Here is a 26078-nt window from a genome sequence, read left to right as displayed (position 1 = left end):
TGTTACTGCCTTGGACCAAAGATTCAAATGTTTGAGCCTGTGAGGGTATTTGAGATTCAGATTGGAGGTACCTGCCCTTTCCTGATAGAGCTACCTCACAGCTGTATGACCTGGGGAAGTTACTCAGCATCACCACGGCTCTGTTTCCTCGCCTATAAAATGCACACCGTCATATCTACCCGACAGAGCTGCTGTGAGCATCAGACGGCCTGGCCCATGCAAAGCGTGCAAGGAAGTATAGGGTGCAAAAGACTGGATCAATGCCAATTTGGGGTGTTCATGCTAGGGAGGCTCAGTCCTCTACTTAACGTTATGTAATCTCAGGAACAAGTCCTATTTTTAAATCCCATCTTGATGGAGCTAGATCATTCTGCATCTTGTTTTTTCCCCTTCCTATCATTTTTCATGTTTACGCTTAGGCTGTGGCTCATTCAGCTGGGCCGCTCTGCAGCAACCCCTCTGATTAAGCCATGATTTATCGACTCATTCTCCTGCTGATGACGGATGTGAGCATCTTCATTTGTGTTTCCTAATGGACATCATAGGAGTCTCTGTGAAGGAAGTACCAAAGGACACCCACTGAGAAGTGGAGGGACAGCTGAGTCACTGAGTTTGCACATCTTAGAACTGACAAGCTTTCAGAGTTACACCCCAGGAGGGTCATTGCAGCAGCCCCTGCAAGTCTGGCTGCTGCTCTTCTGTCCACACCTAGAAAATACCAGCTCTCGCCAGGCTTTATGTTGTTTTTCCAGGATGACAAAATAGTATCCCACACATATATTGTAAAAAGTTTAGAGTTTATGGGTCTTTAAAAAATCAATTTATTATTACTTTTTTTTTTTTTTTTACTTATTCACTATATATCCCGCTCACTGCCCACCTCCTGGTCACCCCCTCCCACAATCCTTCCCACCTCCTTTTTCTCCCCCTCTCCTCTGAGCAGGTGGGTCTCCCCTGGGTATCCCCTGACCCTGGCACTTTAAGACTCTGTGAGGCTAGGTGCATCTTCTCCCACTGAGGCCAGATAAGGCAGCCCAGCTTGAAGAACTGTTTTCATGTACAGGCAACAACTTCTGAGATAGCCACTGCTCCAGTTGTTTTAGACCCACATGAAGACCAAGATGCACATCTTCTACATATACATGGGAAGCCTTAGATCCAGCCTGTGTATATTCTTTGGTTAGTGGTTTGGTCTCTGAGAGTCCCAAGGATCCAAGTTAGTTGATTCTGTTTTTTTTTTTTTTTTTTTTTTTTTTTTTTTTTTTTTTTCCTGTGGAGTTCCTATCCTCTTCATTCCCACAATCCTTCCTCCTATTCTTCCATAAGAGTCCCCAAGCTCCATCCACTGTTTGGCTGTGGGCATATGCATTTGTCTGAGTCAGCTGCTGGGTGGAGCCTCTCAGAGGACAACCATGCTAGGCTCCTGTCTGCAAGCATAACAGAGAATCATTGATATTGTCAGGGATTGGTGCTTGTCCATGGGATGGGTCTCAAGTTGGGTCAGTTATTGGTTGGCCATTCCCTCAGTCTCTGTTTCATCCCCCATGCCTGTATTTCTTGTAGACAGAATAAATTTTGGGTTGAAAGTTCTTTGGGTAGGTTGGTGTCTCTATAGCTCCAATGGGGTTCTTGCCTGGCTACAGGAGGTGGTCTCTTCAGGTTCCATATCCCTAATAGTGTGAGTCACAGCTAAGGTTACCTCCATTGATTCTTGGGTGCCTCCAAAACTCAAGAAATTGCACATGCTGATGAGGATGTGGAGCAAGAGCAACACACATCCATTGCTGGTGGGAGTGCAAACTTCTACAACTACTTTGGAAATCAATTTGGCACTTTCTCAGAAAACTTAGAATAGTTCTATTTCAAGACCCAGCTATACCACTCCTGGGCATATTCTCAAAAAATGCTCCACCATTCCACAAAGACACTTGTTCAACTACATTTATAGCAGCTTTATTCAAAATAGCCACAAACTGAAAACAACCTAGATGTCCCTCAATTGTCAAATATAGAAAATGTGGTACATTTACACAATGGAATACCATTCAGCTATTAAAAACAAGGACATCATGAATTTTACAGGCAAATAGATGGAACTTGAGAGTATCATCTTCAGTGAGGTAACCCAGTCCCAAAAGGACATGCATGATATGTACTCACATATAAGTGGATATTAGCCATAAATACAGGCTGCCCATGCTATACTCCACACAGACCCAAAGAAGCTAAACAAGAAGGAAGGCACAAGCAAGGATGCTTGAACCTCACCTATAAGGAGGAGTAAAATAGTTACAAGAGGCAGATGGTGCTGGGAGAGAGAGGGCATGGGGAGGGAAATGGAGGAGTTTAGGATCAGGTGTAGGGAGGGACAGAAGAAATGGCCAGATGGCCATGAGAATTAATAGAAATATGCAACTGACAGGGATGGAGAGGTGACAGACATCTCCAGGACAAGACAGAGACCTGGGATGAGGGAGGCAGCTAAAAATATATGTTTTTAAAGGTTTACTTTAAAAAATGTGTATGTGTGAATATGCAATATGAGTGTAGTACATATGGAGACCAGAAGAGGGTGTTGGATGCCCTGGAGCTGGAGTTTCAGGTAGTTGTCAATGTCCCTCCGATGAGTGTGAGAAATCAAACTTGGGTCCTCTGCAAGACAGTCTCGGACCTCACGATGTGTTCTTTGAGTTGCATCTTCTACTGTTTGTAAGACCAAATGTCTTGAAACACTTACCACCCACGGAGGTTTCTCAAAGACTAAGATCCTTTCAGCTTTTTGTCCCTTTATGCAATGGTTTGGAATATCAGGCAGTGTCATCAACAGAGGGTTCCTTAGTCACACTGCATTCCTTGGTCACAGTGCTTCTGAATTTTGCACGTTACAAATGCTTGATTTCGCAGATTTCCCAGTTTGCCAAGGGGTTTATAACACAGTAGAACACATACATAAAAGTACACAGGGCACATGTTTTCTGAAAGGCAACGTATTCATGTTAAACATGTAGCCAGCAGAACATAGCAGCAACCAGGATTCCTATCATGACCCTAAGCTGTGTCTTTTTGTCCAATATCATTCTCCTTGTGAGGTATCAGACTGTAGGTCTTTCATTATGCCCAGTGCGTGATTGTACATTATGACACATTTAATTCTCATCTTGATACACATTTGTGCAGTGACTTAGCTCTAATTGTCAGGCCATGTCACAGTATGTGGTAGATTGTAGCATGCACCTTGGCTCACTCATTGTGTACTGAGAGTTCAGAGCAGTTTTGATTGGCACTCTTCATGGCCATTGATGTTGAGTTTCTTTTAGATATCTTGCTGTGACTTCTTGTTCAAGCCCTCCTGGTCAGCCTTTCTGTGAAGTGGAGCTCATTCTTGTTGATACACAGGGGCTCTCTCTGTACTCAGGAATGATCTATGCCATAGAAACCGTGGCTTTGTGACACCCACATCTTCTATGACATAGGGTACATTCCATTCTTCTACTGATGTCTTAGTGAGTGGATCATCCTTTCCTTTCTAGTTGCTTTGCTTCTTCCAAGATCATGAAGAAGCCCAAAACACAAAAGCCTAGTCTGTTCCTGTTCTTTTCCTGTCTTTTCAATAGGTAGGATTTAATTTACAATTAAATGCGCATCTGTCTCCTGCTCTCAGCTGATTGCTTCTGTAACCATGAAGCTGGAGAGAGTTTGTTTAAAGCTTTGTCTTAGCTATTGTCACATCTTGTAAGTTTTTCATAGCACCAGCTTTTCTCTAGAACACATGGTTTTCCCAGTCACCCAAGATCCCCAACCTCCTGGGACAGTAATTTAAAGTACCATATGTCATTTGGCTATGGCACTATATGTCTTTTCCTGTCTTTGTGCACCTGATAGCAATTACTTAATGCTACCCACCCCAAATCATACTTCCTCTGTTGTCTAAAATAGTCTCCTATAGATTTCTGATTGAAAGTACATTGTGCTCTAGATGCTGGGCCTTTTAACTATCATTGCTTCTAGTCAGAATTGTTTCTCTTTAAAAACTACTTTTGGGTGCTGGAGAGATAGTTCAGAGGTCAAAAGCACTGGCTGCTCTTGCAGAAGACTTGGGCTTAGTTTCCAACACCCACATGGTAGCGTCAATGGTGTATACCTCCCATCCCAGGGGATCCAGTACCGTTCTATGGCCTCCCCAGGTACCAGGTGAACATGTGTTACATACATACATATTCAGGTCAAACACTCATACACATAAAATAAATAAATCTGGTAAAAAATATTTTCATATTATTTACTTGTGAAAGCAATTAGTTTTCTTGAGAACTGTTTCATGTGCTGGATTTTACTACTTTTAATCTATTCCCCTGGCCTTCACCTGTCTTCAATAATATATTCAATATTCAATATATCCAATAGGTTTATTGAGATTGAGTAATTTGCAGTGTGAAGTCTACATCAGTGGTTGGTTTTTTTTTTTTTTTTTTTTTTTATTCAGTATTTGGATAGATGTCTAGTAGTGCTGGGCTAATCAGTGGTCCAGGAGATGGCAAGATGTCCCCATTTTTTTGCAACATCCTTCATCCATCCGCTACCTGGGCATTTCCCTACCCAGCACTAGCTGTTGCCATAGTCGGATGTTAACCAAAGAGCCACAGAATGGTGCAACCAAAGCCTGCTTGTCCCTCCTGATGGATTTACTGATAGAGAGAACCATTTGCTCCTCTGCTTGGTTTCCCTAAGGTTAAGCTCATTCCAGTGTAGGAGAATGAAGACTCAATTCTTTCCCTTCTCTCTTTAACTTTTGGAGAAGTTGTCCTCTTTGCAAACTGAAGTTCTTAATGATGCCGTTCTGTCTCCTTTGTCTTACTGACACTCAGTGTGGCTTTGTTTTTGAAAACTCCATCATTTTAGTGAACCGCAGAAGCACTTTCTAGAAGCATTGCAATGGAGATGATCATTTATACCCAGCTCATGTTGTCTTGCAGGGCGACCAGAATTTCTTACTATCTATCATTTACCCTGTTCCTTTTTGTAACTTTGTGTGACTGAAACTCTGAGGCCTGTCTTCCTTTGTGACTGATTTGCAGGGTCTCATCTACAGTGTTCCCTGCACTCACCTACATACATTGCCATCCTGTAGCCTGGGTATACTGAGTATATGCTTGGGACTTAGGGTGCGTCTACCCTGAGGCTGGAACAGGTCCTGTATACATCCCACGCCTGTGCTTTGGTATGCCTGTGAATTTTGAGACATGCATTTGAAGTAAGTGTACTCCTTGATCCTGTGCACATGCTCAGTCTTGTTTGCTATGCCCAAAAAGGTTTCCCGAGAGTCCCATGGTTTCTGTATCAGGGCGGTTTCGAGACCCCTCCCCCCCCTTTTTTTTTGTTTTCTGAAGAGTATATGCAATCCTCGCACTGTCCATTCTTTAGTGAAAGCGCCCAGACCAGACCTTCAGGGTCTTGATGATCATTTGTGGCACTGTGGTTAATTCAGGATTCAGCTTCCTGATAGATACAGGATTCTCTTGGTCACTTTTCTTATTGCTGAGACAAAAGCAAGGTAAGGAAAGCAGAGTGTATTCCCGTTTACAGTTCAAGGGTGCAGGTCATCCTGCAGGGGGAAGTCATGACAGCAGGAAGCAGAGAGGATGGACACTGGCGCTCACTGAATTTCTCCTTTTTATTCAGTCCAAGGTAACACCATATTCTGAATAGTTCTTCCCACTTCTTCCTGATCTAGATAACCCCTCACAGGAGTGGCCAGAACCTATCTCTTTGATTCAAGACCCTTTTACGTTGACAGGCAGTATTAATCAATTTCAAGGATTATTCAGATTTCCCATTTACTTTCTCCTCTGTCAGCTGTTGAAGTGATTGGCCCGCAGGGTGGGCGTTCTGTCAGCTGTGGAAGTGACCTGCAGGGTGGGCAGTCCAGGTCCTGCTCCACTGCATATCCACATACCCTGGGTTCCAGGGTCATCTATCAATGTGGGGCTCTGTTGACTTCACAAAGGAAGTTGATTTCCAATTTCCTGGAATCATAAGTAGAATCCCTGAGGAAAACCAGGAGAGTAGCTAAAAAAAATAATTAGGGAAGAACAATTTTGTATAAGCGTGGGACACTCATTAGTCTCTAAGAACAGGAACCTCTAAAGGCCATTTTCATGTAGACACCTGACTGGAGCTGCACCAAGCTATATCCCATTAGCAGCCACCAAAGACCCCACAAAGGAGGCTGTTCCCACCTCTGCTTTTTCCCCTCCTAACAGCCATGCTGTCCTGGCATCCCTGCCCAATTAAAGCTGACCAGAGCCACATTCACAGCTAGAGCCTTGTCATGTACTAACCCTGTGTCCCTTCTTACCTGCCAACTCTGGCATCTCAAACTCAGATCATAAAGCTGGAAGCTGCTTTCTGGCACCGTGATCTTACTTCCTTAATGAGGCAGCTAATGTGGGGAATGAGAGGGCTATGTCCAGGTTTGGCTACTCCACCATCAGTCACCCAACTGACTTTCAGCAGGGCACAGAGGACACAAGGAGACCAGTGACCTTGTTACAGATACACACAAACTAATAAACAAATGCACTAACAAACACAGTCTGTGTGCCAGGAGGGAGGTACCTGAGTGCTTTGATGCAAAGGAAAGAGAATTTATTCTATAGCCATATATGAGTGAAGATGGCCCTGGAACACAGACTTAAGTTACCCAAATTCCATGCTGCAATATGGTAAGAGTTTGATGAAGTTTTTAAAGTCATGTAACACAGAATGTCTCAAGTCAGCCACACTATTCGGGTATTGGAAAGGTAGGTTAAAGCGAAGTTGGAGCGGGGAGTTATCTCTCAGGCATAAGCTTCGGGTGCTACTGGATGCTACACTTAGCTTATTGATTGGCAGAAACTAAGGTTTCATTTTAAAAGGTTTTATCTGTTAGTCACAGGACATTAAGTCAGACACAGAGGTAAGCGATGAAGGGCTATTTAAGAGGCTAAAGCTAGCCCAAGATAAACTGAAATCAGGCTTTGAATCTGCAACATTCCAATCTCTCTATAATCATTGAAGTTCTAGTCATGCTGTAAGCCTTCTAAAATGTTCAGTGGGAGGTTTGGCTTTCTGAGAACTCTTCTTCACATTACATGTGAACCCTTTGATGGCAGTGTCTCAGTGTGGGCTTCCCTAGAAAAAGATCTGAGAAAGATCCAGCTATAACTGGTGCCGTTCTAACGTGGTCTTGGGACACTTGTGTGGACGGGAAACGAGGCAGGAAGGAACAAGCAGCCACTCCAGGCAGTGTCTTCATGCAGGTCACCATGGGAACACAAGGTGCTGTGGAATTTGAAGAACACTGAAGACCATTCTTTAGAGTCATTCCACCCTGTGTTACAAGGACCCAGGATGCTAACCACTCATGCCCACTAGTCACTGGACGAGAGCTGCTACCAGGACACTCTAAATTGTGGCGTTTCCACCTGATACACATCCCACAGAAGCTTTCTACCGTGAGAGGATGTCCTCAAGTGAAGAGGTAGCCGCAGATGCTGTAGTTGTAACATAAGGACAGGTGGGAAGAAGATGATGTACAGACAGTGTCTGCCAAGAGATGCCGTTAGAACTTTCCAGAGAGACAGAACCAATGGGATGCAGGTTCACAAATGGTTTTGTTATAAAGAACTAACTCACATGAATATAGAAAAGTTCCCAGAACTGCAGTTGACAGGCTGAGGAGAGCGGTGACCCACAAACACCTGGTAGCTGATCTCAAAGAATGGCAGCAGCTGAAACAGGAAAGTAAGTACTTAGTTCCATCCAGACCTTCCAAGGTGTGGACAGGATGGGGCCCACCCATGTTGGAGAGGGCTGGCTGATTTTCCCAGTTGATTCATGCAAATGGCATTTTCCTGTCACATACCTGGATAGCTTCATCTGGAATAACGTGGGCCATTGGGACCACCCTGGGTGCTAGTCAAATCAACACATTAAAAAAAAAAATCACAAAAATGGTTGGAGAAACACCTCTGTCAGGGAAAGATCTAAGCAAAGGTTGGAAAAAGAATCATGGCTGTGTCCATAAACACGGAAGTGGTCCAGGGATAAGTTAGGCAGAACAAGGCTGGCTCTAGGTGTCAATGTGAGAGTGACATATAGAAATCAGCAGAATGTGTTTATTTCATGGGCATTCATAAACGTATGTGCTGTGCCAGGCTCTAGGGGTAGGAGATGAACAAAACAGAAAAATGTGCCACCATCTGATGAGCAAGATGTTTAATAACAATGGGAGCAGAACCTAGATGAGACATAGCCACCATCAGACTGTCTCTATGTACTGTGGTCTAGATGTTTGTGCCTATGATGGTTAGTACTGATAGCCACATGGTGAGGTCTCAGATCTTCTGAGAGAGAAGGCTCAGGGCTTGCTTCGAGGGATTATTTAGATTAGGTAAACAAGTAGGAAGATTCGCCTTAATTATGGGTGCACCATCCCATTGGGCTTGGGTCTGGGTTATAAAAAGAGAAAAACACATTGAGGACTGAATCCATCCACCCATGCTTCCCTTCCTGACCACATATGCACTGTGACCATCTGTCTCACGCTTCTGCCGCCAAGCCTTCCCCACTGTGATGGTCTGTACCCTGGAACTGTGAGGCAGAATAAGTCCTTCAAATGTTCTGTTATTTATAACAGCAGCAAGACTAATGCAGTGACCTATCTGCCAATCAGATTCCAAAACCACTGTGATAGTGTTAGAAAATGGGCCTTTGTGAGGCAAAGAGCCAGGAAGGGGCCCCCTCTCAGATGAGACTGTGCTTTAATGAAACATCTCAGAGAGATACCCATCATTTGAGGAAGTCAAAAGATAGTGGTGGCCAAAGACTAAATGAGCAGACACCTTGGCCCTGTCCATCCCAGCTTCTGAATCATGAGAAATGACTTGTCTATTAGCCACCCGCCCATGGTAGTTTGTTACAGCAGCTCCAAAGGCCTAAGGCACTGAGTGAATGCAGGAAGCTGGCTGGTCTGGACAGATGCTACAAATGAAACAGTAAATCGTTATTGTTACAAGATGTTAAGACCTGAGGTACTTTTGTTACACCGTATAGCAGATATGTGGATTGATAAGCTTGTTAGGTGGAGAAACTGAGCGTACCACCTCACGTGCTTGTGCTTTCTCTCTCTCCCTCACATCTTTATCTCTTTCTTCGTCCCCTCTCCCCTCATCCCTCTCCTTGTCCCTCTTCTCATACCTCTCTCCCTCTCTAACCCCCTTTCTTTCTCCTGGACCAACCCCCATCCCCTGCCAGGATTCCCCTAGCCCTCTAGATAAGGACGCCATTTTCATCTGTCTTCATGTTTGGCCAGACCCTTTCTTACCTGTTCATCGCTTTCTCTTGTGGCTCCCACTCTCTCCAGGGGTGGCCACTATTGAACACCCACATCTCAAGTATGAATCTTCTGTTGGCTGTGCTTAGACCCTCATCTCTCAGACCCTACCTATCTTCCTGGCAGAGCCATTCTCCTGGAATTGTCCAGTTCCTGTAATTATCTTGTCTCAGTTTAATGTTCACTTCTCTAAGGAGCCACCTGGCCCTGGGCATGGCTCTCCCCATGAGACCTCTTTCTATTCCACTGGGTCCTTTTCTTACAAATTGCAAGTTAGAGACCTAGTCACTATAAGCTAGATGTGAGGTTCCCGAAAGGCAGGGATGATGCCTGCCTCATGCCTTCTGGTGTCTTCAGTGCAGAATGCCTGTGACAAAAATGAGCTTCAGGTAAGCATGTCCCATGAATCCACAGGAGATCTGTCTGACACTTTCCCACTAGAGAGCTTTTTATCAAATGCCAGGTTCTCTTTAGAAAGGAGTGAACAGTACACACACAAAGCTCACTCTTGTTCTGTTCAAACCTTTTGAGATGATTGCCTCTGTCTCCTAATAAAAGCAAGAGAGGACGAGACCTAAGTGGCCATCTCCCCAGAACATGCCATTCCTCAGACAATGGTAGGATGTATGGTGTTTTCATTGGGAGCAGTGTGCGGTCATTGTTCTATGGGGCAGTGGTACGGTGTGCATGTCACAGGTTGGAGACTCTCCTTCTTTAAGATTGCTGGACACCCTCACCCAACAAGAAGATCCAAGCCAATAGAGTGCCTGCCTGTCATTTTTGGGAGGCTGTGGCATGCAAGATGCCAGATGGACACAGTCATGGAGACCTTCCCAGAATCTTCCCGGGTAGCAGTCAAACCAGTATTTGGGGAAGTCTTCATGGTTGTCACTTTTTAGGGAGTCATCGCTATTGCTGATTGGCTTTGCTCTGCCCAAGTGTGATTGTGACAGGGATGGTCCCTGCTCCTTGGGCTCCCCATCACTCCCAGGCTCTCACATGGTCATCAGTGCTCAACTGGCCCAGGCCAGTGCTAACCCCTACATGAACATGCTTCCCAAGAGCCTCCTTTTTGAAAGAGACTGAAGTGTGTGGAGGAGACACGCTTTTACAAACTTAACTAGTTAGAAGCCATCTCCCAAATGTTCTGCAGCCACCCCCCAAACATTGCCCTGAGTTGGGGAACCAACTCAGTGTTCAAACGGCTGGCCCCGAGGGAGCACTCCACAAGCAGATCTCAGCAGTGACTCAAGCAGTGGAGATCTAGCCTTGCACTGCCCCCAACTCTGATCATTTGATTCCGAGTTGTTTGTGCTCCATGAGACCTTTATATGATTCTACAGGAATTTCAGGTTTGTTTTTTTCCCCCTATTTCCGTAAAAAGCGCCTTTGGAATGTGGGTAGCAGTGACATCGATTGTGTGGCCTTTCTGGGCGGTATGGGCGTTTTCACAGCCTTTGTTCCCAGAGCTGGCTTTCCTTGTGAAGCCAGCTGTCCCCCAGGAAGGCGGTTAGAAAGTAGAAGCTGGATGGACTTTCTTTAACTCCTCCCTCCCTGTTTCTTCTGCTAGTATGCAGAGTCTTCGTCTCCTTGGTAAATGTATACTCAATATTTTATCATCTGATGGTATTACTAATAAGGTTGCCTTCTTTTTCAGATAACTTAGTGGGAGCATATGGGATGTTGATATTTCATTTCACATTGTATTTATCTAATCAACTTACTATTTTTGAGGATTTTGAAGACTCTTTAGTGTTTCAGGATCTAAATAAAATCAGACCATTTTTAAAGAATAATTCTTTAAGTCTGGAATCAATCTCTCTCTCCCTTCCTACCTCTCCCCCCCCCCGTCTCTCTCCCTCCCCCTTGCCGTCCCTCTCCCTCTTTTTCCTCCCCTCTCTCCTTTCTCTCATAGAGTTGGTATTACTGTATTCACTTGACTGGCCTGGTATTCTGGTATAAAGGCCAGCTTTTGAGTTTATGGCAATCCTCCTGAGTCCTGGATTACAGACATAGGCCTTCATGCCCAACTTGAAAAAGTCTTTTCCTTGCCTAGTTGCCCTTGGTAGCACACCAGGTACCATAAATAGCAGTGAGATGGCATGTCATGCCCTGCATCTTATAGGCAAGCTCTCAGTTTTTCCTTCTTGACTACGAAGCTGGCATTGCTGCATCAGAAATGATTTTTTTATTATGCTGAACTGTATTCCTTTGTCGAGAACTTGTGTAATGAAGACATGTAGGATTTTATCCATTTATTTATTGATTTTTCTTTTTAATTCATCTGAATTTACATCTGAAGCAGAATGTGACTCCTGCACTGCATTTCCTTCCACAGGAGCTACTGAGTGATTTTTTAAAAACAGTTTGACAAGTCCTAGGAAAGCTTAGGGCTGTGTGCCTCAGTACTTCACATTATAAACCAAGCCCTGCTGGGAATTCTTCCCTTCAAGCTGATGCGGCTTAAGGCTTCTATTCTAGAGGACCATGTGCAGGATGGAAAGACAGGATGGAAAGTCTTCAAAGTGGGTTCTAGATGACACTCACATGGTTCCCATCTGGTTAGATAGACCTGCGTTTCTGTCTTTCATCTACATGGTGTGTGGTGGTGAGGTTTGAGTGTCTGGAGTCTTCCACATGGCTTCCTTTCCATAGGCTGTTGGTATGCTCTGTTAACACCTGGCCGAGGACCTTTGCAGTGTCTTCCTCAGGGTGAAAGCTTTGGTTTTATTTATTTGTAGTTTAGATTCGTTGTCAGGACAATGCTTGCCTCGTGAAATGAATCTGAGGGTCCCCGCCTCTGAGTTCTTATGCAAGAGAACGGCTGACATTTGTTGCCAGAGTTTGAGAAGGATTGATGACTCTTCTTCGTTCAGTTCAACTTCCTGTGAGGCTCTGGCCCCTGGCTTTTCTTTGGGCAAGGCTTTTCCTCACTAATTGAATCTTCCTGCTTGATACTGGTGGGTTCATGTTGGCTGCTTCTCCAGGATTCAGTCTTGGTAGGTTGCGCGTGTGTAGGGCTCATCTGCTTATTCCATGTTACCCTGTTTGCCAGCACGGATGGTTCTCAGAGGTTCCTGTGCTTATGTAGTAAGAGGGGCTGACTGCATTGCTCACTAAAGTGCTCAGATTCTCGATCTTGCCCAGGGCTTGTGTATGCACTGTTCCTCAAGCCAAGAATGTGTCCATGCTTTCCTTGTCCAGGCAGGACAGGGCTTCCTTCCTCTATTCTTGTCTCTGAGGCCACTTATTTAAGATGTCAGCACGGCCAGTGGAGTCCTCTGCTCTGGAGACCCTCTCCTGCCTATCACTGCTCACAGCGGTCCTCACTGGTTCTCATTTCCTACCTTCTACAGGAGGCTGAGTCCCAGTCTCTACCGGGCACTGGCCCTCCTAGGCACCTGTCCTATCTGACACAGGTCCACATCACAATAAGTTTTTGTCCCCATTTGCTTAGTGTGGGCACTTACAGTTCTGATAAGGCAAGGACTGGGAATTGGGTTTGGGCTTTAACTCCACACACTGTTGCTTCTCAGCCGGTCGTCTAGTCTTACCCTACTCCCACGCAAGGAGGCTTTAATATATTGTGTTTTTCTAATTGCCTCGCCCCTTCCCATCACAGAAGCTTGACCAGCCATAGGTGTCCTGTGTGTCTGTTTATGCAAACTGAGTGTGTTTGGGTTCTGCCTGTGAGAACCTGGGACGATGTCTGTACGTTCTACCTGATGGGAAGATGACAAACTCAGTACCTAGGAAAGGCTGTCAGGCTGCATCACTTCTGCCACTCAGGGAAGAAAAGCACAAGTCATCCATGGGGCTTTGAAAGATTTTTTCACTCCTATGAGCAGAAGAGGGAAAGACTTCATGAAAATGTGTGCTGTGAAAGGCTGCTCAGCTTCAGGGAGCCTGGGAGTCACGGGAGACTTTTGTCTTTGCTGCTTCATCTCCGATACTGTCATTTTCTTCAGACTTCTGTTGGCGTGTTTCACCTTCTTCCCAGCAGCTGACAAAACCCAACCATGTGTTCGGCAATTTGTGTTGTGACTAAAGTCTTCTTCCGACAGCCTTTGTTTTCACACAGTTTGTTTAAGTCCGTGAGCATCTCCAGTTGTGGATAGACTGCACCGAGCTGCTAAGTGGGCGGAATATCTCACACTGTGGACGAAGCTTTAGACTGTTAGGGTGGTGTGTTTTACATTCTGAGGCTGACATGGGGATCGAATCCCCAGAAGCTTTTTTTTTTTTTTTTTTTTTTTTTTTTTGCCCAGGCTCCATCATTTCCTTCAGGTTTTAATAATTTCCCTCCTCTGATCTCATTTGTTTCAACACCTAACCACTGTGTCTGTCAGCCATAATCCACACTGTGGCTTTCGTCTTTCTGGCAGAGTGCTTGCTGTTTTCTAGAGGTCTCAGGTTTTTATTATGGCTTTGCAAGGCACTATTAGTGGTTCCTTTCACAGACATGGACACCAAGCCCCAGGTTGGTGGAGAGAGGGGTGAGACTGGAGATATGTGCTCAGTCTTGATGTCAGAGCTGAGGTCACTTCTCACGGTGACAGGCAGGGAACTGAATATCAATTCATTCAGTAAATATGCCCAGGGTATATTCAAGCAGCCAGGCACACTTGTGGCTTAGAAAAGCCATCATCTCTGTGTCCTCCCACGGTCCTCCCTCTGTGTCTCTGCTCTGACTTTCACCTCTTCTAAAGACATCAAGCAGGGGTTTTAGGATCCCCCAATGAGTGGCAGTGAATGAGAGTGCTCGTTTCTGACTAGTAAGAAGAGAAATCAAATCACTATGCATCTGCAACCGACTATCCACTCTCCTCTCAGCGCCTAGGCTTCCGTCACTGCCCATGAGTACCAGTGCAGATCCCTGTGCAGGAGGCAGCAGAATAGACATCTTCCTCCTTGTCACCTGTCACCCTTCCCATTCTGCTGCTCAGCAACTGAGTCAAAAAGCTTCAGTCAGTGGATGCTCCAGTCATGCTAGGCCCCGAAGCCTGCACTGTTCTTCCTCCAAACAAGGCAGGTGGTCAGCAGTCATTTGGCAGAAATGTCTGTGGTTTAGGTCTCTGGGAAGCTTCCCCTTGAATCATTGTCCTGAGAGCTGGGACCTTTCAGGGGGCATAGTCACATGACTTTGTGGCCATGTGTTGAATTCAAAGCTCTGGTTCAACTCTACCAAGCAGAAGGTTCCAGTTCTATTCCTAAAACTGCATGTCTATGACTCTGGCAGCTGCAGATGTGTACCCCAGTGTGGAACAACAGGCACCTTAAATGTGAGCTTGAGTTTTCAGTCACCTCCTTGACTTTCCTTCACTGGCCATTCCTGTGTCAAGGGCTCCAGTGGGGACATCGAGCTGAGAAGCTTTTATCTCCTCCCCCACCCCCAGCTCCAATGCACACCTACCTGGAACCTGAGAATGGGGCCAGTTTTGGAAATTGGTCATTGTTGGTGCAACTGAAGATCTTAAGTTGAAAGCAGCATGAATCTATGGTGAGCTGCAAGTGAAGTGGCTGAGTAAGAAGAAGACAGAGACACACGGGAAGAAGCCCTGTGATGGTAGAGGAATGGCTCGGAGTGATGTAGGGACAAGATTCAGAGTGATGCCAAGGACTGTTGACAAGAGTTAGAGAAGGATCCCCAGAGTCTTCAGGAATGATACAGACCTGCTGACACTTGGGCTCTGGACTTTTGGCCTCTTGAACTGTGGAATAATGAATTCCTGTTGTTTTAAGCTCCTTGGTGACAATTTGTCAGTATGATCCCAGGAAAGAAATGCATAAAGGTTGCTTTGATTGTCAACTTATCATAATGTAGAATCTCCTGTGAAGGGAGTCTCTGCAAGGAATTGCTGGATTAAGCTGGCTTGTGGACAAACTTGTGTAGGATTGTCTTGAGTACCTTAACTGAGGTTGGAAGACATGATCACTATGGGTGGGCTATCATCTGGAGAAAGCGAGCTGAGCAGTAGCAAGCATGCATTAACCAAACAGGACTGCTGCCCCGACTTCCCTACAATGGTAGACTAGAACCTGGAATTATGGGCCATAAAAATTTCTTTTCCCTTAAGTTGCCTTTGTCATATTTTATGACAGCATCGAGCAAGAAAATGAAGACATCAGACACACGGGGAGGAAGGACAGATTGACAGTTGAGTTCCCAAGCTCTCTTGGCAGCTTGTCTTATGAATTTCCCACCAGCTCTAAATTAATTTATGTCCTAAAGTCGTTGCTGCATTCCACTCATATGAATTAGGCATGCAAATTCCCAACCGCTTACAGATTCAGTGGTTTGTTTTCTGATAAGGGCATAGACGGTTAGAAAAAAAAAAAAAGACTTGGGGTGTTATTAAACACATTTATCAACAGGGAAACAAAGGGTTTTTTAATGATGTTGAAAGCAGCATTGCCACTCCATGAAGTCAATCCCAGCTTCTCTCTTCATGTGCAGAGAGTAGAGCAGGCAGCAGAGCAGGACCACATGGAATGTCTGCACCAAATGCCTAGCACTGACTTCCCACATCAGCCCCGCCAGTCGGCTTGGACTCCAGCCAGGAGCAGACTCTTGGGTGGAATTTCTCAGCCCTGGGCATGGATCGAAAAAGACCCCTGCCATCTCAGGAGCCAAGGATGAAAGAAAGTTGTTTCCAGGGCCAGAGCCCACAGATCTAGAGATCCACCGGGGTTGGGGTATGTTTGGAGTTTCCGAGGTGTATTTTGTAGCTTCCAGCATTTGGATGAAGCACAGTGAGCATGGTGAGCTCAGGGGATCATTTCCAGGAACCTCTCACAATACCAACATCCTCAAACGCTCAGTTTTATTACACACAGCTGAAAATACCTTCTCCTGTTTGTTTTAAACCAGGAATGTCCAACTTTATAGCCCATATACCTCATGTAGTCCAGGATAGTCACGGATGCAGCCTAATACAAAATCCTAAATTTATTTAAAGCATTCAGGTGTTTGTTTGTTTGTTTGTTTTGTGTAACTCGACTGACTTGTTTTGGGGTGTGAACTTTGTAGATAGCAATGTCACAGTGCAGTGTCCCACAAAATAAAAGTGTTTGTGCTTCTCACAACCTATGAGTCACTGGTTGTACAACCTGGTAGCTTCAGTTAACTAAGAGTAGATGCTGTCCAAGTGCCTGTTATACTGTACTTTTAGGGAATCATGACAAGAGGATACCCTGTGGATGTTTAGAAAAGACACGTTATTTTTGTGTTTCCCTTATGTGATGGTCAGCTTTAACTTTCTACTTGACAAAATCTAGGAGCACCTGGGTAGAGAGGTTCAGTAAGTGAGTGTCTAGGTCAGTGGTTCTCAACTTCCTTCGGGGTCTAACAACCCTTATACAGTGGTCATATAACATATCCTGCATGTGAGATATTTACATTATGTTCATAACATATCATTCCCAACAGAAACAATATTACAGTTATGAAGTAGCAACAAAAACAATTTTATGAGTGGGAAATAAAACAGTTCCTCACACCATGAGAAATTGTCTTAAGGGTTGCAGTGTTAGTAAGGCTGAAAACTACTGGTCTAGATCAAGTTTGCTTGTGGGCATGTTTATGTGGGGTTGATTCAATTAAAAGCCTTCCCACTGGGGTGGGGGCGCTGATTCCCTAGGTAGCAGGTCCTGAACTATATAAGGGTGGAAAAATCAAGCTGAGCAAAAGTGAGCAAGCAAGCATGCATGCATGTAGTTCCCTTTTATGTGAATGCTTCCAGTTCCTGCCTCCTCAACTTCTCTCCTATGGTGAACTGTAGCCAGGGATTCAGAATTAAGATAAGGCCTTTCTCTTAAAAAAAAAAAAAAATCAGAGTGTTTTGTCAAGGCAACATGAATGAAACTAAAGCACCCAAGTTATCTAAGTCCCTACTTGGACCTTGTGGACATAGTACTGAGAGCTCTGGTTCTTCTTAATGGAGATTTAGCAGTTCCAGGTTGGGCAAAGACTTTAAATCTATGGCTTTGAACAAAGCCAATGATGTGCTGAGAGACAGAGTCAACACCAAATGTCATCCCTAGGCATCATGGTTGGGGATGTACAGTGAAGACCTTCCCTGTCTGGAACTGAGATTTACAGATTTAATACCATAATCTGTGACCCTCATCTACTCAATATCGGACCATGGGCTTTAATGGGAGGGGAGATTGAAGACCCGGTTTCACTCCCAGTATCACACAACTGGATGTGAGAGCACATACCTATAATCTGAGCACTCAAAGGATCAGAAATTCAAGGGCATCCTTGACTAACCTAGGCTACATGAGACTCTCTTGAAAGGGCAGATGCAAGGAAGGAAAAAAAGAGGCACTAAATAGACCGCATGACCATATAACTTGGAATGTCCCCTAGGTTTGCTCCCATGGAACTCTCCCTTCCCCATTGGACTGTAGCCTGTTCACCTCCAAAGCCATGTTTTTTTCCCCCTCTACATTTCTCCAAGTCTCTGTGGTTATCATCCCAACTTGGTTTCCCAGGAGAGTGAACACCACAGGGAATCTACAGGTAGGGTAGATGGTGAAGGGAGAAGACATCTGAGGCTAGGAAAGCAGCCCAGGTGGGGCCTCAAGGGTTAAGCCCTGAAGGCAGATGGAAAGAGGCTGGGCCTGCAGGGAGTCTGACTGTAGACAGGCAAGGAGTCTCCTGGGGCTGTACCTTCAGAGGACATTGGAAATGCTAGTGAACATGAAGCTGTTTATCCACAGAGGCAGACTGCTGAAGAATTAATGGCCCTGGATGCTCAGCTCTAGAGAAACAGGGAAGAGGGACAGAGGAGCCTACTGGTGTCAGACCTGTGACAAGTTCACTGCAAGGATCCAGTGGATCATAGCCAGGTCTAAATAATGCTTTTCCAAACCGCTGTCCTACCTGAGTGGCTGGACCTGTCACCAGAAAGCAGTAGGTCAACAGGGGTGGCTGATATTTGAATCCAAGAGATGAAGATGTGGTCAACCAGATATGCAATGGTTGTTTATTAAATGATGTCAGAAAGGTGTGTGTGTGTAATTTCCTAATTTATACGCATTGTAATATTCAAAACAGCTTTAGCCAATGGGACATTGTGGCTAAACACATATGAACATCAGGGTCCCTGCAGGGGTCCATTTCACTGTGGGCGGTGCCATCCTGGATTCCATAAGAAAGCAGGCTGAGCAGGCCAGAATAAGCAAGCAAGTAAGCAGTGTTCCTCCATGGCCTCTGTATCAGCTCCTGCCTCCAGGTTCCTTGAGCTCACGTACTGACTTCCCTTCATGGTATACTGTGGTCAGGACATGTAAACTGAAATAAATCCTTTTTTTCCTCATCTTGCTTTTGGTTGTTTTCATCAAAGCAATAGAAAGCAAACTACCATACCCTCTCAGGTTCATGTGTTTGAACACTTGGTCTTCAATTGGTGGTGATGTTTTGGGAGATTGTGCTGTCTTTGAGATAGAAGGCTTACTCGGTGTACATAGGCCATGGCATGTCAGCCTGGAAAGGAACAGCCTGGCCTAGCTTACAGGTTCATTCCAGTTTCCTGGTTGGCACCATGTAAGAGGCTGCCAGTTCTCTTAGACCAGTCTATTCCAGATACCATACCTTCCCCACAGTGACAGACTGTTCCCTCTAAATTTATGAACCAATGTGAACGTTCTTCAGGTTGTTCTGTTAGGTATTTGACACACTATTGAGAAAAGGAAGTGTTTTGTTATATCTAGCATTAAGAGGGAGGTTGGAGCACAGAGTTTAAGTGATATCTCTGACATCACCCAGTTGCTGAGTGGTGGGATTTAAATCTATGTAACCTGTCCTCTATATTTATGATGTGAATGACTATCCTTTTGCTCCCCAATAAGATCACAACGGAGCTCCAAGTTTAATGATAAAATAGGATTTATATACCTTTCCCATGTGCCTGTTTTTTTGTCTTTTTCTTTTTATCAAAAAGAAATCTTTCTACAGTAGCCAGCCCCATGTTTTTTGTTTTCGTTTTTCTGATAAGGATAAGAAATTGTCTCCCATGCCGAGACTCAGAATCTGAGTCCTGGTAGTTTTCAGTCATGCCTCTGGAGAGCTGGTTATGCTGCCTGGGGCAGGTGGCAGGGACCCATAGTGGCATTTGCCTTCCAAACCATGGAGATTACTGTTAGAATATGCACATGTCCCAGCACGTGACAGCCACCTGAGCTGTGGCCCAAGTCCATTGCTTTCTTCTCCTCCCTTAACCTGTAGTGAGTGGAGAGAGGTGAAGTAAGGAATTTCTGGTTCCAGTAAGTTATTCTGAAAGTAAGCAGAGCTGGGTTAAAGAAGGTCGTTTTGCTAGTTAACAGTTAACGCAGTTACTCCATTCTAAGCACGTCAGGTGTTTGACAGCTCACTGGAGTCTGACTTTGGCTTGGCAAAGTTTAATATACAAGGAACCAGTTGTGCTCATAGACTTCCTCACACGCCAGCTTCAGTTATGCAGTGAGCTAATCAATCCCCTTCATCTTTGCAAATAACATGTCTTTCCTAGTTATTGAGAACTGGCTGCAATTCAGTCAAACGCAAAAATATTTACCAAAGACTTATTATGCACTTGGCGCCATGAATATGGAGATTAGCTTATTCAATCATCCCTTCAGTTAATGAGTAGTTACTGAGTGCCTCAGTGTGCTAGCAAGGTCGGGGTGCTAAGGGGGTCACGACAAATAGGATGATCATGACATTCGACCCCTCCCGCCCCAGTAACTCAGAATCTAGTCAAGAAAAATGATTAAGTCCTGTAGAGATTTTCAGAATGCTGTGTTTAGTGGAAATTACCACACTACAAGACTGCATGCTTAGTTGGAAGTTCGACCCAGTCCCCTCTCGGGATACAGAGGGAAGAAGCAGAGGGACAAGGGGATGCTGGGAGAAGAGCAAAGGGTGGATTTGAAACAGCTGTCCTAGGAAGGGAGGGATCTGTGTCTGTAGCATGCAGGTAGGTCTCAGAGGTATGGGGTGACAGGATAGGAGCAGGGCTGACAGGGACTGTGCAGTTCAGGAAGAAGTATGCTCTCCATTGATAAGACAGAGGGGTCAGGGCAAGGGGGTAAACAGGGGACAGACATGATTGCTATCCTTATTACATATGCATATCCTAAGGGAGGGTAAGAGGGGGAGGTTGAGAGGCCACTGTAGAGGTCAGGTGACAGAGAAAGGTAGAAACCAAAGGGGCCTCAGAATGGACGGATGAAAGAACAGAGGAGAAAATACTGACCCACCCTGATAAAGGACTAAAGGTGGGATTTGGAGGAAAGGAGACAGATGGCTTTGAGCTGATGTAGCTGGAAACCATTAGTGCCACCCAGCCTGAGGTCTTCTGGATGTACTGAAATGTGTGGTCAGAGGAGAGTAGATACCATTCTGTCTGGGGTCTGTGGCATCCATGAAGTTCAAGGTATCTTTGAGTCCTTCAAGAGTACTCTGAGACAGGCATCAGTTCAAACTACCTAAAGGTCAGGGATACTTTGTCAGTCTCTGGTATGCCACAGAACCTGCTGGAGGCCAGGGCAGTAGTTGTATGGCAGGCAGCTGACAGATTCCAGTGTTCCTTCCAGGGATAGTGGGTCAGGGGAAAGACTGAACATGTAGAAGTTGTTGAAGGGGGCATTCAGGAGAAGCCTCTTCTCTAGAGGTCAAGTAGATACTTTTGAAAGGAGAGAAGGAACCTGGGGTGTAGCTCAGTTGGCAGAGCGCTTGCCTAGTATGCACATAGTCCTTGGTTCAATCCTGAGCATCGCATAAACTTGGCACTATGGCATGTCTATAATCTCAACACTCTAAAGATACAGGAAGAGGAAACAGAAGCTCAGATCAGCCTGGGCTACATGAGATCCTGTGTTAAAAACAAACAAAAGGAAAGGGGGCTCAGGGATCCTGAGAGATGTTCATGACAATAGCATACGTTGCTGCCATACGTTGCTGATCTGCCTCAGTGCAGAGGTTGGTAGACGCTCATCAGTGAGGACTGGAGAGTTAAGATGCAGAGGGAGCTAAATGGAGGCAAGGGATGGTGGTGATTGTGTGACAGCAGGAGGGTGGTGTGGGTCAGCGTGCTTGGACTGCAGTAGCCTCATTGCCAGGGTTGGATAGACTGTGTGGAAAGATCAGACAGAAAATGCAACAGCAGGCACAGGTAAGCTGTGGTTTGACCTCAAGAGTGCTGGGTACACCAGAGGGTCCCTCAGTGGGGACAGGTCCACCTGGGGAAGGGAAAAGCACACATGAGAATGTGAAATCCAAATAGTGGAGCTTTCATGTTGTCACCTCTTTTGGCACCTGCAAGATGTCTCATCCTATGCACCTGTGGTTTTGACTGTGTTTAGGGGAAATTGAAATGTCCTTCATCTGGCAGCACCTCAGTGACCAGGTGGTAACACCGGGTGGATAACACTGGTGGGCAGAAGTAAGCAGAACAAGTGAGTAATATGTGGGCATAATGTTCCTGATTGTCACCTTCTCCTTTTTTACAGTCAACTTTGACCACTTCCAGATCCTGCGGGCCATTGGTAAAGGGAGTTTCGGAAAGGTAAGAATAATGCACTTTTAACAACAACAACAACAACAACAACAACAACAACAACAACAACAGAAATAAGAAAGTCTTGATGCTTGGACTCTAGCATGTGTATGTCATGTGGCTCTGCTTTTGTGCTGGGTGCTGGGTGTTTTCAGTTGACAGAATATTTCAATTTCGTAAATCTGAGACCTGAAAGGAAGCCTTAATGGTTTCCTTGGACTCTGGTTGATTTTACTCTGAAACTGGAACAGAGTCTGGGCTTAGGCGGCTTATGGTGGCAGTTGCTTCAATGTTGCTAATGTCAGATCTTCTTTGAGAATGTAAATGAGCAAAGTGGATTCCCCCTCTCCAAACTTAAACTGAGCCGGCTTTTCCCAGCTCTTGGACACTTGTTTATTTATTTATTTATTTATTTTAGAAAATTCACATTAGTAATTCTTGATTATGTGGGGATAAAGTGTATAAAATTAGGAGAAGGTAAAGCTTTTTAGGGGAAAAATGTTCCCCACAACAAGACTTAATCTGTTCTCAGAGGAACTTCTCTTGGTAATAATTATTCTAGGGACCTTGGAAAAGCCAGGTACTTTGTTATTCTCAAGTGCTGTGAATTACTTTTTATAGATAAAATGACTTAAACTCAAAACATTAGAACCAGTACCTAGTAACTGTACATTACTTTTCTTATAGCTGAGACAGGATGCCTGATATAAAACACCTTGAGGACAAAAAAAAAGATTTATCTTGGCTCATGGTTTCCGGAGGGTCAGCTCATTGTCATGTGATGGCAGGGGCAGGTGGTGTGGGCTTTTCTCATTGATGGACAGGCACTGTCCCTGAAACACTGCTCTTTAAATAGCTACTTGTGAAAGTTGGTTTGTAGCTTCCAGGTTTTATCAGGAAATCTTTCATCTTGGAGTTGTTTAGTGTTTGTCAACTTGACACAAACTGGAATCACCTGGGAAGAGGGACCCTCGACTGAAGAATGGCCTCCATCAGATTGGTCCACGAGCACTATCTTGATTTATGTGACAGGTTGCAGCATACTGTGGACAGTTTAACCCTCCTGCCCCCTGTGAAGGGGGCCCTGGGTTGCATAGGGAAGCAAGCCAGTAAGCAGCATTCCTTTATGGTCTCTGCCGCAGTTCCTGCTTCCTGGTTTCTGCTCTCGTTCCTTCCTTGACTTCTCTGGATAATGGGAGAAGCCGTTTCCTTCCCTAGTTGGCTTTGGTCAGTGTTTCATAACAGGAAAATAAAGCTAGGGCAGGTCATTTTACCTGTATTCCCCATTTTGTGCTTTTCGGGTTCTTGCATTAGTGAAATGGCTAAACTTTCTATTATGGACTGAGTAGCCATAAGGATTAGAAGCTCTGTTTTGATTCTGGAGGATTTTCTTTGCTCCTGTGTGTGTGTGTGTGTGTGTGTGTGAGAGAGAGAGAGAGAGAGAGAGAGAGAAAGAGAGAGAGAGAGAGAGAGAGAGAGAGAGAGAGAGAGAGAGGAAGGAAGAGAGACAGAGTCAGACAGACATGCATGTGTGTGTGTGGGTGGGCAGGTGTGTGCAGGTGTGTGCAGGTGTGTGCAGGTACATATGTGGTTGTGATCAGGAGTCTTCATCAATCACTTAACCTTATTCACAGGGGCAGGGTCTCTCAATTGAACCCAGAGCTCATGGAATAAGGCTAAAGTGCCAGCTAGCTTGCTTTGGAGATTCCGTGTCTACACCTTCTGTGTGCTGAAAATACTGGTGGGTTGGCCTGCCCACTCATCTTTTTTGTGAGTTCTGGGGGGTCCCAACTGCAGCCCTCATGCAAGTTCTCTGTGATGCTGTAACTGCCAAACCCTTTCCCTTCCCTGCTTTGTTCCTGAGCTGAGAGGAGAGTAAGTTGTTGTTTCACCGTGAAGGAAAGTTCTCTCTTAAGTTTTCCTGAAGCTTCCTCTACTAGATCAAGACTTCCCCTTCTTGTCACTGCACAGTGCTTGTCACATGGGCTGTGAGTGAGTTCCTCAAAGACCAGACTGACAGAAAAAAAAGGATTTGATGTGAGTCACTAGGAAGACAGATGCAGCCAAATCTCAGAGAAGGGATGGTGCCTTGGAGGCTGGGAAGCTTTTTTTTTTTTTTTTTTTTTTTTTTTTTTTTTTTTTTTTTTTTTTAGAAAGTAGATAGTCAGGTCTCATCAGAGGGGCATCCATGAGGATGTTTCTTTAGGGGAATGGCTATCTGTGTGAACATTTGACTTTAGGTGGTCAGAGTTTTCTTATTAAGGTGGATTTTTTTTCAGTAGCATGTCACTGCCCAAAGTCAGATCACCACTGGAGTATATACCGACTCTGCTATACCGACTCTTCCCATGGATATAATAGTACTGTGTGGAGGAGGCAGGAGCATTGCTCTGACCCCAATCTGCTATGAGGCCAGTCTTGTTCTGAGGGCAACTTCTCAGTACAGCCACCCACCCTGGGCCAGTGTTCACAGTTTAAAGCTCCATGTTGTGTTTGTCAGGTCTGCTTGTTGAATCTTCACATGCTTTTCTTGTGCCCATTGATATAGCTACTGTGTCTCTTATTATTTGGAGAGTTACACTGTTGGGTTTTCACATTTTAAGGTAACCTTGTATACATCAGGCAAATCCCAATGGATACATTAGTTCAATCTTCTCATATATCATTGAATTTTATTTTTTCATTAGCGATGACCATGTCTTGTTGTGGGATGAATGAAAGACAAAAAGTTAGCTGATCACTAGCATTCAGTGACCTGCTTCCTGACTGGATGCAGTGTGACCATTTGCCTCATGCTCCTCCCACCATGCCTTCCCTACCACAACGAGCTGTGTATACACCAACTCTGATTCAAAGCAAATGCTTCAGTGAGTTTTGGTAGGTATTTTGTCACAGCAAGAGAAAAGAATTCACACAATGATGCTGTTCAGATCTGTGTCTTCGCTGATTTGGAGATGTTGTTTATCTATTTGAGACAGTTGTGTCCAAACTCTAACATGACTATGGGGTTGTCACTTCTTCCATAAGTTTGCCAGTGTGTGCACCTTGCTATTGAAGGTCTGAAGCACATGGCTTTCTCACTGTTACTTTCTCAGGATGAATGGATCCCATTACTATGAAGTGCTTTTTCTGTCAGCCAGTACTCTCATTTTAATTTATATTTTCTCTGGCATCAACAAAACCATTGTCATGTACTTAAGCTACTGTTTATGGGGAATATATTCTACTTATTTTCATTATTCCCTTTACATTAAAAATAAATACTGTGAAGACAGCATACAGTTAGACCTTGCTTTAAAAAGATTCACTGTACAAACTCTGCCTTTTCAGTTGGATTGTTCATTTGATTTGTGGTGGATGTAATTCTTGGTACTTGTCTTAAGGTTTCATTGCTGTAAAGAGACACCGTGACCAAGGCAACTCTTACAAAGAAAAACATTTAATTGGGGCTGGCTTATAGTTCAGAAGTTTTGTCTATTATCATTTTGGTGGGAATCATGGCACCATGCAGGCCAACGTGGTGCTGGAGGAGCTCAGAGTTTTACATCTTGATCTAAAGACAGCAGGAGACTGTGTACCATACTGGGTGGAGCTTGAGCACAGGAGACCTCAAAGACTACCACCAACAGTGACACACTTTATTTAATAAGACCACAACTCCTAATATTGCCATCCCCTAGGGGCCAAGCATCCACACACATGGGTCTATGGAGGCCATACCTGTTCAAACCGCACACTACTGTTTGGCTTATGTCTAGTGTGTTTCTATTATTTTATTTATTACCCTATTTTTGTTCTTCTATTTATCCTATTTTGTATGTTTCAGACTGTTCCTTTTCATTTCTCTAGCAAGGTAATAGCTACACTTTCCTGTAGTATATTTTTAAATTGTGGCTCTAGGGACTTGAGTGTTTACTTTGTTTCATAATGTTTCCCTAAGATACAGGGACACAGAGATGGCACAGCTCAGTTTCCAAGCTGTCAGCCTTTCTACTAGTTGTCAAATTCATTGTGGTTTCTTAACATTTAAATCTCTAAAGATGATATTAGAGACTTTTTTTAAAATTCAAAATATACACTAGTCTTGTCTCTCACTTTTCAGGAAGTTTAGTTTTAAATATTTTATTAACTTTTGGGAGGCTGTGATAAATTCTATCTGG

General features: G+C 44.6%; 1 protein-coding gene across 3 annotated transcripts in view; it reads left to right on the top strand.

Annotated features, from left to right (window-relative positions):
* Stk32b (serine/threonine kinase 32B) overlaps positions 1–26078 on the top strand; it is a 238377-nt gene that overhangs the window by 40277 nt on the left and 172022 nt on the right. For all 3 annotated transcript variants that reach the window (XM_076938409.1, XM_034508828.2, XM_076938410.1), the window contains exon 2: positions 21872–21927. In XM_076938409.1, the coding sequence (XP_076794524.1) occupies positions 21872–21927 (56 nt within the window). The remainder of the gene's footprint in view (positions 1–21871; positions 21928–26078) is intronic.

This window comes from Arvicanthis niloticus, chromosome 7 (genome assembly GCF_011762505.2).
Source record: "Arvicanthis niloticus isolate mArvNil1 chromosome 7, mArvNil1.pat.X, whole genome shotgun sequence".
Lineage (NCBI taxonomy): Eukaryota > Metazoa > Chordata > Mammalia > Rodentia > Muridae > Arvicanthis > Arvicanthis niloticus.
The sequence above is the reverse complement of the archived record's forward strand: the minus strand, read 5'-3'. Positions and strand labels throughout refer to the sequence as shown.